At 46.2% G+C, this 12328-nt stretch overlaps 1 protein-coding gene across 1 annotated transcript in view; it reads right to left on the reverse strand.

Moving 5' to 3' along the window:
* Positions 1-11860, reverse strand: part of CABIN1 (calcineurin binding protein 1) — a 100604-nt gene extending 88744 nt beyond the window's left edge. The window contains 2 exon segments of the mRNA XM_056120802.1: positions 11501-11578; positions 11762-11860. Of these exon segments, the coding sequence (XP_055976777.1) occupies positions 11501-11578; positions 11762-11860 (177 nt within the window).
* Positions 11861-12328: the final 468 nt, after the last annotated feature.

Here is a 12328-nt window from a genome sequence, read left to right on the forward strand (position 1 = left end):
CCCTCCTCGCCCCAAGACCCAGCCCCGGCAGTCAACCTCCACAAGCCACCACCCCCAGGCTCCAGGCAGCCTTCCAGACCACGCGGATACTTCCTACCCATTTTCCATAATTACCACACCATGTTTGATGGAGTTCGGACAGCAGGCAACAAATTATAGAGAGAAATATATATGTATGCCTCTCGGAGAGCTCGGCAAGCTACCAAGAGTATCCCGTCCACATGGGCAGAGCCTGGCAAGCTCCCCATGGTGTATTCGATATACCAAAACCTGTAACTATAACAAGTCTCATTCCCCTGACCCTAAAAGAACCTCCAATCATTTGGAAAGATGAGTAAGGAGAGGCTGCTAAAATCTCAAGGCTGGGATGAATAGAGACGTTACTGGCACCGCTCGAGTAAATCTAGATCAACAGGATGACAGTGATACAGTGATACAACAAAAGAACTGAAAGCAAGGGTAAGATACTGTAATTCAGGAAGAGCAAAGTTAAGTAAAAGGCCACAATATACCCAATTAGCCTGACACCCATCCATCCACAGGTTTTTCACCCGCTCTCCCGCTCTCCCTCGCAGGAGGTAGACCCAGGAGGAAAGTCTTTCTAGATACCAGCTAAATCCTTAGGAAGAAGAAAGCAAGAGGAGAACCCAGGGACTGCTGAGAGACGGGTCCCTGCCTAGGCGCAGTGGGACAACATGCTGGGCTGGGCAATTCCTGAAGGAATTCTAAAGATAGCATGCCTGCTCCCTGCCCACCACTCAGAACACAGAGACACCCCCAACCACTGCTGCCATCACAATCACTGGCCTGTGCCTTCACAGGGGCTCCTGTGTGCCCAGAACCAAGGTGGGTGCAATCTCCATGCTGACAGGAGACGCATAGTCCTGAGACTGACCAGTCAGAGGAAAAGATGGTAGACAGGTTCCGAGCCCTAAATGTGTCCAAGTCCTAGCCTGTCTCTGCCTATTCTCACACTCTTAGAAAAAAACTTCCCCCAGATATGATTAGCGGGACCAAGAGATCCTTAAGGAGTCCATGGTGAAGAAGAGGAAACAGAATTTTCAAACTTTCTAATTCTTGGAGCCGGAGAGATAGTACAGCAGGTAGAGTGCTTGCCCTGTGCAAGACAAACCTGGGTTTGATCCCCAGCATCCCATATAGTCTCCTGAGCTCCTCCAGAGCACAGAACCAGGAGTAAGCCCTGAGTACCTGCAGGGTATGGCCCCTAAAGAAAAACTTTCTAATTCTTTTCAGAATTGTTCCATGCTAAAAGTCAAGCTATTTCTCCACACCAAAAAAAAAAAGAACATCTATATTAACTTCAATATATTCTGCTCTATAGTCCATCCCGGTGTTTAAAAGACACGTTTGTGTTATCTTACTTCAATGACTCCAAAGAGGGTAAAACTAGAACAGGTACAGCCACAGGTGCAATTGGGAGACGCTTTCTCTTCATTCATTTAACGAAGGTAGATTTCCAGGGAAGTAATGTCATTTTTCTTCTGAAAATGGGACAGAAGTTTGGGGATCTCTATCTCACTTAAATCTCTATCTCACTCTCTCTCAGAAAGACTTGTGAATCCCCAAAACAATCCAAAAAGATCAATGAAACCAAGAGCTGGTTCTTTGAAAAAATAAACAAGATTGATAGCCACCACTCGCAAGACTCACAGAGAGAGAGAGAGAGAGAGAGAGAGAGAGAGAGAGAGAACCCTAAAAAAAATCAGAAATAAAAAGGGGGACATCACAACAGAAACTACAGAAAGTCAAAAGATCATCAGAGATTACTTTGAGACTCTGTATGCCAAAAAACAAAAGAACCTAGAAGAAATGGATAAATTCCTGGATTCCTGTAACCTTCCAAGGCTGAACCAAGAAGACTTGGAATACCTAAACAGACCTATCGCTATCGAAGAAATTGAAACAGTAATCAAAAGTCGTCCCCCAAACAAAAGTCCAGGTCCAGATGAATTTACTAGTGAATTTTTCCAAACCTTTACAGAAGACCTATTGCCTGTCCTTTTCAAGCTTTTCCAGGAAATTGGAAAAAACAAAAACACTCCCAGTTTCTCTGATCACTCTGATACCAAAAGCAGAGACAGCACAAAAACAATACAGGGGGTATGGTGCCACCAGCAGGTCAATCTATACCTGTGAGGCAAGTATATCAGCAGTCTGATGGTGCCTTCAGGCTTCTAGATACCCCAAAATTGCTGCTGTGCCTTTGGTCAGACCCCAACAACTTGGGGCCAAGTTTACCAAGAAAGTAAATGGCCAAAAGTTAGGTATGTGTGAGACATACCCCCAAACCACCTCCAGCTCAGCTATATAATTGGAGGCAAGGCCTCTCTGGTTCCTGATCAAACTGCTTAATGGTCATGATCCCAGAGACTCAGAAACAAATCTCGGAACCTAGTGGCTTTTGGCAGAGATGTGTCTGGTCCCCGCAGTAGGTTACTGGCGTCGGGCCACCCCAGGTGGGAATAGATTTCATGCTGTGGCCTTTTCCCCCTGGCGGCTCAGTGGCCACCATCTTCCAGAGTCCATTGGACAGTCAGGTTTGGGCCCACAATGACGAGACACACGGGGCCTCACGGGATGCGGGTGGAGCCAGCCCTTTCCTCCCCACCCCAACAAGACTCTGAGTCGCTCTCTGGCTCCTGATCAAGCTGCTTAATGGCCATGACCCCAGAGGCTCAGAAACAAATCTCGGAACCCAGCAGCTTTTGGCAGAAATGTGTCCAGTCCCCGCAGTAGGTTACCGGCGCTGGGCCACCTCAGGTGGGAATAGGTATCGTGCCATGGCCTCTTCCCCCTGGCGGCTCAGTGGTCACCATCCTCCAGAGACCATTGGACAGTCAGGTTTAGCCTGCAGTGACAAGACAAGTGGGGCCTCACAGGATGCAGGTGAAGCCAGTCCTTTACTCCCCACCCCAATGAGACCCCTAGTCACCACCCACGAATGGCCTCTCTGGCTCCTGATCAAGCTGCTTAAAGGCCATGATCCCAGAGACTCAGGAACAAATCTCGGAACCCAGCAGGTTTTGGCAGAAATTTCTCCAGATTTAATTGTTAAAATTTCAGAATTCCAAAATTGCGGCCTCTACTGCGGCAGTGCGACATCATATGTTATTCATAACCAGCAACAGAAAACAAATTGTCTACGGTTGCTTTTTCGGCAGATCTGAGTGTTGGGGTAAAATCCCAAATAATAATGATGGGTCTGGGATTGAAATATTGAATGAAATCAAAGTGAAGAAAGACTAATGTGGAAATCATCTGCCCAACAGGTAGGGGGAGGGAGTGGGATAGGGGGTATACTGGGATTTTTGGTGGTAGAAAATGGGAACTAGTGAAGGGACAGATGTTTCATCATTGTATGACTGAGACTTAAACCCAAAAGCTTTGTAACTGCTCTCATGGTGATTCAATAAATAAATTTATAAAAAAGAAAAAAAAAGTAAGGTGGAGTTCATGCCCAATTTAGTCAGCCTAATCAATGGCTGAATAAATTGCAATACTCCTACATAAAAAAAAAGAAAATTACATATCGCTGAAGAACACAGATGCAAAAATCCTCAACAAAATATTCTAGCAAATAGAATCCAACGGCTTATGAGAAAGATTATACACCATGACCAAATGGGATTCATTCCGGGACTGCAAGGATGGTTTAACATTTACAAGCCAATTAACATCATATCAATAAAAGAAAAAATAAAAACCATGTGATCATATCAATAGGTACAGAGAAAGCATTTGACAAGATCCAGCACTCATTCATAATGAAAACTCTCAACAAAATGGGAATTGAAGGAACTTTCCTCAATATAGTCAAAGCCATCTATCATAAGCCCATGGCAAGCATTACTTTCAATGGGAAAAAAACTAAAAATCTTCCCTCTAAGATCAGGTTGCCCACTCTCGCCACTTATAATCAATATAGTACTGGAAGTACTTGCCATAGCAGTTAGGGAAGAAAAAGATACTTAAGGGCATCCAGATAGGAAAGAAAGAAGTCAAGTTCTCACTATTTGCAGATGGCATGATACTATACTCAGAGAACCCTAAAACTCCTAAAAACAATAGATTTGTATAGTAGAGTGGCAGGTAACAAAACCTGAAAGACTTGCAGAAACATTTCTATTTCTTTCTGGCATTGACTAGACTTTGGATAGGATAGGTAAGCCAGTCTCCTTAAATTCAAGTTCTGAGTTTAGAAAATGGGGATATAATGCAGACCTCAAGAAATTGACAACTGGGAGGGCACGGACACACATCAGAATTGGTACATACTCATAAGTATCTTCACATTTCATCCAGAACCTAAAATGTGATCCTCACAGCTTAAGAAACAGCTTGATGCACTAGAGCTCATGCTTTGCATGCAGTAAGCTAGGGTTCAATCCCCAGCACCACATGGTCTCCTGAGCACCACCAGGAGCAGCCCAAGCTGACTATGGTGCTGAAAAATCCAACTGCAACAGAAAATTCACTAACTGGGTTCAAGAACAGATCTGAACAAGCAGAAGAAAGGATCAGCAAATCTGAAGATGATGCCGCATAAATTATTCAGTCTAGTAAGCAGAGAGCAAATGAAAAATGAAGAATTGTCTAGAGTACTTCAAGTATCTCAAACATACATTGCCAAGTGTAGGACACAGCCACGAGTAAAGAAAATGAGGTAAGAAGTCAGGACAGGGGCTGGGAAGATGCCTCAAATGGTAGAGCAAGGCCCTGAGTTGACCTTCCATACTGCGCACCACCAGGCTGGGGCAGCACTGCACCTCCAGGTCCAAATACCGAAACACCAGTCCCTGAGTACTGCTGGGAAGCCCCCACTTTTTACTCCCCAAAGAAAGAATGAATCTGTTAAACCCTAAGCACTTCACCCTCAATCTCCCATAAACACAGACTCTGCGGTCAGTTCTCTCCCACCTACAACTTCACTATATGGCCCTTAACTGTACCAAGAGCTCACTAGGACATGTAAGTAATAAAATGCTGTTGGGGCCAGAGTGATAGCACAGCGGTTAGAGCATTAGCCTTGCACAAGGCTGACCCAGGTTCAATCCCTGGCATCCCATACGGTCCCCCAAGCACAGCCAGGAGTAATTCCTGAGTGCAGAGCAAGGAGTAACCCCTGAGCACTGCCAGGTGTGGCCCCAAAAGCCAAATAAGTAAACAAAGCTGTTCCTTAAAGTTCCCTGGTGGTGCTGCTTGGCCTCCCTGAACACCATCAGGTGTGGTCCTACTGGGCCCCAGCACAGCTTCACTTGACCAAGCACAAAATTTCATGACATTATGTGTAAAGCAAACACAGTGGAGCAATCCAATGGACACCTCTGTGGGCACACCTTTGTGTATAGCTTTGTGTAGATGTGAAGGACCAAGTCACGCTTTCACTCAGAAATAAGCTATCAGCAACAATAGCAATCTTGTCTGGCCCACACTGTCAAGCCAAGTGGTCCCCAGATTCTTTGCATTGATTAGGTGGTCCAACAATAAGCTAATTAACTCATTCAGTCATTAAAACTTACAGGGCCAGAGCAACAGTAGAGTGGGTAGGGTGCTTGCCTTGCAAGCAGCTAACCCAGGTTTGCTCCCCGGCATCTCATATGGTCCTCTGAGTACCACCATAAATAATTCCTGAGTGCCAAGCAGGAATAACTCCTGAGTACCACTGGGAGTGGCCCCAAAAATAAAGAAATAACTGAATAAACAAAACTTACTATCTACACTTCTCAAGCTCTTCCAAAATTTTGAAGAAATGGAAATCTTTCCTAATAATGTCTACAAATCCAACATTACTTTTTTGTTTGTTTTTGTTTGTTTTTTTGCTTTTTGGGGTCACACCCGGTGATACTCAGGGGTTACTCCTGGCTTTGCACTCAGGAATCACTCCTGGTGGTGCTCAGGGGACCATATGGAATGCTGGGAATCGAACCCGGGTCGGCCGCATGCAAGGCAAATGCCCTACCCGCTGTGCTATTGCTCCAGCCCCCAACATTACTTTAATACCAAAAGCAGATATATTACTAAATAAGAAAACTACAGCCAATATTCCCCCCAAGGCAATGCCTGGCAAGCTACCCGTAACGTATTCAATATGCCAAACACAGTAACAAGAAGTCTCAAAATGGAGATGTTACTGGGTCCACTCGAGCAAATTAATGAACAACGGGAGGACAGTGACAGTGACTACATAAACAAAAGGAAAGATAAAAAGCAAATGATCAGAGGCCAGAGAATTTGTACAGTGGTTAGGCACTTATCCTGCATCCCACCACCCCAGTTAGATAGCCAGCATCACATATGGTTCCCCCTGAGAACTGTCAGGGGTCACTCTGACCAGCAAAAGACCAGGAGTAGCCCCTGAGGACTGCTGGGTGTAACCCACCCCTCCTAAAAGTATATGATCATATCAACTGATGCAGAAAATGATTCTGACAAAATTCTCCATCTATTCATGATGGGGCTGGAGCGATAGCACAGCGGGTAAGGCGTTCGCCTTACAAGCGGCCAACATGGTCGACCCGAGTTCGATTCCTCCGCCCCTCTCGGAGAGCCCGGCAAGCTACCGAAAGTATTCGATATGCCAGACACAGTAACAACAAAGTCTCCAATGGAGACGTTACTGGGCCCGCTCGAGCAAATCGATGATCAACGGGAGGGCCTTTACTTTACTTTACTTTTTACTTATTCATGATTAGATGAATAATCATTTAATAATCATCTAAAACCCAGCAAAACAGGAATAGAAAGAACATACCCATGATAGAGTCACAGACAATAAATGCACAGCCAAATCATAGTAGTAAAAGCTGCGCCTTCCCCCTGAGATCAGCCACAAGGTAAGGAAGCCTGCTTTTCCCACTATTTAGTATTCAATATAGTTTCTGGAAGTCCTTGCCACAGCAATCAGGAAATAAAAAGAAATTAAAGGACTGGAGAGAGAGTACAATGGGTAAGGTGCTTGCCTTGCATGCAGTCAACCAGGTTTGATCCCCAGCATCCCGTATGGTCCCCTGAGCACAGCTAGAAGTGATTCCTGAACGTACAGCCTGGAGTAACCCAACATCACCAGGTGTGGCCCCCCAAAATAAATAAATAAATAAATAAATAATAAAATAAAAGGCATTCAAATTGGAAAATAAGTGAAGGAAATATCTGTACACTCTACATCAGATGAAGATCTAATATCCAAGATACATAAAATACTCACAAATCTCAACAACAGAAAACCAATAATCGCATTTTAAAAAGTTGGGGTAGATGTACAGACACTTCCCTGAAGAGAACATACAGTTGGTCAGTAGGCATCTTAAAGTGTTCACTGTCACTTTTTATTCTCATCAAAGTGAGCATGGGGTATCGTCTCACACTAGTGAGGATGGTATATATCAAAACGACTAGAAGCAACCAGTGTTAGCAGGGATGTAGTGAAAAGGGAACTCTCTTTCACTATTTGTGGGAATGTCAACTGGGTTAGACTCGATGAAAACAGTATGGACACCTCTTTAAAACCAAAGAATAGAGCTTACAAATGATCCACCACTCCCATTTTTTTGAGTATCTAGCCAGGAGCACAAAAACATTCATTCGAAAACATGTGTGCACACCTATGTTCACTGCAGCACTAAGTCAACAGTCAAGATTTAAAAATATTGTCAACACCTGATGACAGATGAGGGGTCAGAGAGATAATACAGTGGGCAGGGCACTTCCCTTGCAAATGGCTGACACAAGTGGTCCCCTGAGCCCACCAGGAGTGATCCCTGAGCACAGGAGTAAACTCTGAGCACCATTAGATGTGCCCGACCCCCCCCCCCCAGGGCTGGAGCGATAGCACAGCGGTAGGGCGTTTGCCTTGCACGCAGCCAACATGGCCGACCCGAGTTCAATTCCTCCGCCCCTCTTGGAGAGCCCGGCAAGCTACCGAGAGTATCTCGCCCGCACGGCAGAGTCTGGCAAGCTCCCCGTGATGTATTCAATATGCCAGACACAGTAACAACAAAGTCTCCAATGGAGACGTTACTGGGCCCGCTCAAGCAAATTGACGATCAACGGGAGGGCCTTTACCTTTACCTTACCTTACCCCCCCCCAAAACAAAGGACAGGCAGATAAGTAAGTTGTGGCATACGTACACAACAGAATACTATGCAATTTTATGAAAAGAGGAAATCTTGTAGCTTGCTGCAACTTGGAGGGAACAGGAAAGCATCCTGAAATAAGTCAGAGATAGAACAAATGCCAGATGATTTCACACATCTAGAATATATAGAGAAACAAAGCAAGGGAACAGACAAAATTAAATATGGACAAACCATATTTGAGTAGTAGAGGGTCTTGGATGCTTTAGAAGTGGGATAGGTAAGTAATTTTGTATATCAAAATCATAAAAGCACTACTGTAACTGTTAGCAAAATATCACTTTAAAAAGTAAGTAAATAAAATAGTTGTGTCAGAAAGACAGTTCAGGTGTTAAGATGCTTGCCCTAAATGTCACCAACCCTGGTTCAATGTCTGGCACCACATGGTTTCCCTCAAGACTTACCCTGTTGACCAAGAATCACTAGCAGTTGCCCCTAGAATTTTTTTTTTAATTTTTATTAGTGAGACACCATGAGGTACAGTTGTAGACTTACAAATTTTTGTGCTTGGGTTTTAAATGATCAAATACCCATCCCTCCACCAGTGCCCATTTCCCACCACCACGGATCCCAGTATCCCTCCCATCCCCCATCCCCCCCATCCCACCCTGCCCCTGTGGCAGGGTATTCCCTTTTGTTCTCTCTCTCCTATTGGGTGTTGTGGTTTGCAAAAGAGGCAATGGGTGGCAATCATGTTTGGTCTATAGTCTACTTTCCGCATGCTTCTCCCATCCTGGGAGGATCCTCCCAACACCTTTATTTGGTGCTCCCTTCTCTATCTGAGCTCCCTTTTCCCCTAGCATATGTGGCTGGCCTCCAAACCATGGAGTAAAATTGCCCCTAGGAATTTTTTAATGGTACATTTCATGTTGAGCACATTTTACCACAATTTATAATATTTTTTTCAAACACACACTACACAAATCCGAGGAACCGAAAAACAGAAGCTGACAGAAGAGGGGAGAAAAACAATTTACACATAAATAAAAAGCATACAACTGTCTCTCAAACATATAAAAAAAAAGTCCAAGCTCATATATCTAAGAAAAATGCCAAGTAACAGAAACATCACTTCTCTCTTTGGGCCCATCTCTCCTATCACACTGACAAAAATTAAAACTACAACACACTCTGTTGGAGAGTTTGTGAGGAAACAGGCACCTTTTTGATACATGGTAGATAGGAATGCAAATTGGAACAATCACTATGGAGGGAACTGCTGAAATAGTCAACAAAATGACTATACACTTACTTTCAACCTAGCGATTCCACTTCCAGCAATCTACCCTGAAGATGTGGTCCCAACAATATTAAAATACATATGGACAGAATTAGTCATCAGGATTACTCATTACCCAAACATTGAAGCATTATTTGCAATGATAACATACTGAAAACAACCTAATATCTACACATTTGTGAAGACTCATAAGATCAAAGCAGCATTATGAAAATAGAAAGGGAAAGATAATAACTTTTTGGTACTGAATCCTGGTAGACACCAACTTCAATCAAACTTTCAAGGTAAAACTTACCAAGACATATGGACATACTGAACTCCTTCATATGAGTCTCAAAGGACATATGTATCATATTTTTCTGGTACAAATGCAAAACCTCCCTCCAAAACTGAGAAAATATTAGACAAGCCCAAATTGAAGGATAAGGACAAAATAACTTTCAAGGGCCAGAGAGATATTTCAAAGGTTGCTTATGAGAGGTCTAGGTTCAATCGCAGCACTGCACAGTCCCCTGAGGACCACTGAGAGTAAACCCCTGAGAACTGCCAAAAATAAAAACAAAAAACTAATCAATAATCTTTAATCAAAAATTTAAAATGACAAGAAAAGGCTGTTAAGATCTGAGACCAAGGAGAAATAATTCAATATGATACCTTGGATAGGGCAGTAGAAAAGCGAAACACCAGTGGAACTTTAAGGGAAGCTGGTTGAGGGACATAAAGAAACTATTGTTGCAACTTTCTAAACCTAAAGTTACCTCTCAACAAAGTATAAAAAGAAACACCCATTCAACATTATGCATGTGTCATGTGCAGACTAAGTAAGGACAAGGACTGTGTCCTACTACTATTCGCCACAAATGCCAGAAAATCATTGAAAGGAGTCTTTTTAAAAAGTCAGCATGAGCCGGAGCAATGATAATTGAGAGTAAGGCATGATGCCACCCTGAGTTCAGTGCCCAGCACCCTGTATGGTCACCAGAGCTCGCTCGGAGGGATCCCTGAACAGAGACAGGAGTATGCATTGAGCAACACCAGGTATGGCCCCAGCAGCCCACCACCCCAAAAAAGAGCCAGCTATGAGACAAAGACACGAGAAAGCATTCATTTCTCAAACTCCCAGGTTAGCAGTAGAACTCTCAGAACAGCAACAAAAACTCTCAGAAGTTCAACCCCACAGATTTCCCAACTTTCCAGACCATTGTTTCCAAGGCCTCAAGAGCACAAAATAAAGATCAGCTGGAGCTGAGAACCTCAGTACCCTGCTCCAGAGATAAACTGTGGTGTTTCCTGGCCGGGGAAGAAAGCCTGTGTGAAGGCGGTTAACTAACCTGATACAGGGTGACCCTCGCTGGGTCACCTAAGCCAGGCTTCCAACAAGCGCTCCAGCCCTTTTGCACTACCTCCTGGCCCCAGCCCCGGTTTTGACATTTTCAACTGGCTGAAAAATAATTCATGGTATGTAAACATAAAAATTACATAGACTTTAATATTGGTGTCCATAAGTAAAGCTGCCTTGTGCCAACGGCCCCTCACTTGCACTGGTCTTTGACTGCATCCACAATACAAGGACAGAGTTGAGAAGGCGAGACCCCCGGGCTGTAAATAGTATGTACTCGTTATATGCACAAAATAACAATGTTACCGCATTTACCACTAACGTTGGCCGGCCCCTGAACAAGATCTGGCTCCCATAGTTCTAACCAGCTAACAGATCCCACAGATGCAACCTCGGCCTTCTGGAGCCCGACCCTGTCGAACCCCAAGAGTCGGTGGCTCCCCAAACCACCGGTGCAGGGGCGGCACTGTCCTCCCGTTGTTCATCGATTTGCTCGAGCGGGCCCCGTAACGTCTCCATTGTGAGACTTTGTTGTTACTGTGTTTGGCATATCCAAAACGTCACGGGGAGCTTGCCAGGCTCTCCGAGCGGGGCGGGGGAATCGAACTCGCGTCGGCTGGGCCGGCCGCGAGCAAGGCAAAAGCCCTACCGCTGTGCTATCGCAGGCCGGTCAATTTCCGCAGCGCCAGCCGGCCGGGCGGGGACGTCCCGTCGCCTTCTCGGCCTGGCTTTTCCTGCCGGACAAGGGTGCAGGTGCCAGCACTCACCTCGCACGGCCGCTCCGGGAGGTGGAAGGCTGGCGCCGGGCTTTGCAGCCCGCAGCAAAGAATCAATGGTGGCTGCAGCTGTCATGGAGAAGCACCCACGAGGCGGCAGCCCGGCCCGGCCGGGGGGAGGCCCCGGGCAGCAGGGAGGGCCGGCAGGGGGCCCACGCGCGCTGGCCTCGGGGTCCCCGGCGGGGCTGCCCTCGGCCAGAAGCCCCCGGAGCTCGCGCCCCGGACCCCGGGTCAGTAGAACCCCGCCCCTACCGGGGCCTCCAGGAACTCCTCAGGCGTCTCCACGGCAACAGCCGGTCCGCCTCGACCCCCGCCGGCCGCCGCGCGCCTGTCAACAAGGAGCGCTCCCATTGGCTCCGGTGCAGCCCCGCCAGCCAATCAACGAGGGCTCAGGCGCCGCTCGCGCGCCCGGCGAGCTGCTCCGGCCGCGGCCGGCAGCTCCCGCTTCCTGCGTGCCGGACCGGGACGCCGAGGGCCAATGGGCGCCGAGCTCTGGCGAGCGTCCTGGGTCCAGCACTTGTAGGTAGCGCCTGATTCGCTGCCTGGCCCTAGCAGTCGCTAAGAGTCGGGTTGTGTTATTGTTACAACCTGGGACTGGAGGTCTGAAGGCAGTGGGTACTCGAGGTTGAGGAATGTGGCGGGGAAGCGCGTTCTCCTTCATTTTATCCCATTTCTCACCGCTCTCCTAAAAGGCTTCAAAGCCGAGAGGGCAGAAGTGCAATCAAGCTATCAAACAAGTGTGTGTGGGGAGCAAGGGGTTAGACAAGATCCAGGGAGTGTGACACAAATTCCAGAGCCGAAAAGAGGTTCCAGAGATTC

Source organism: Sorex fumeus, unplaced genomic scaffold (assembly GCF_029834395.1).
Source record: "Sorex fumeus unplaced genomic scaffold, SorFum_2.1 ptg000043l, whole genome shotgun sequence".
Lineage (NCBI taxonomy): Eukaryota > Metazoa > Chordata > Mammalia > Eulipotyphla > Soricidae > Sorex > Sorex fumeus.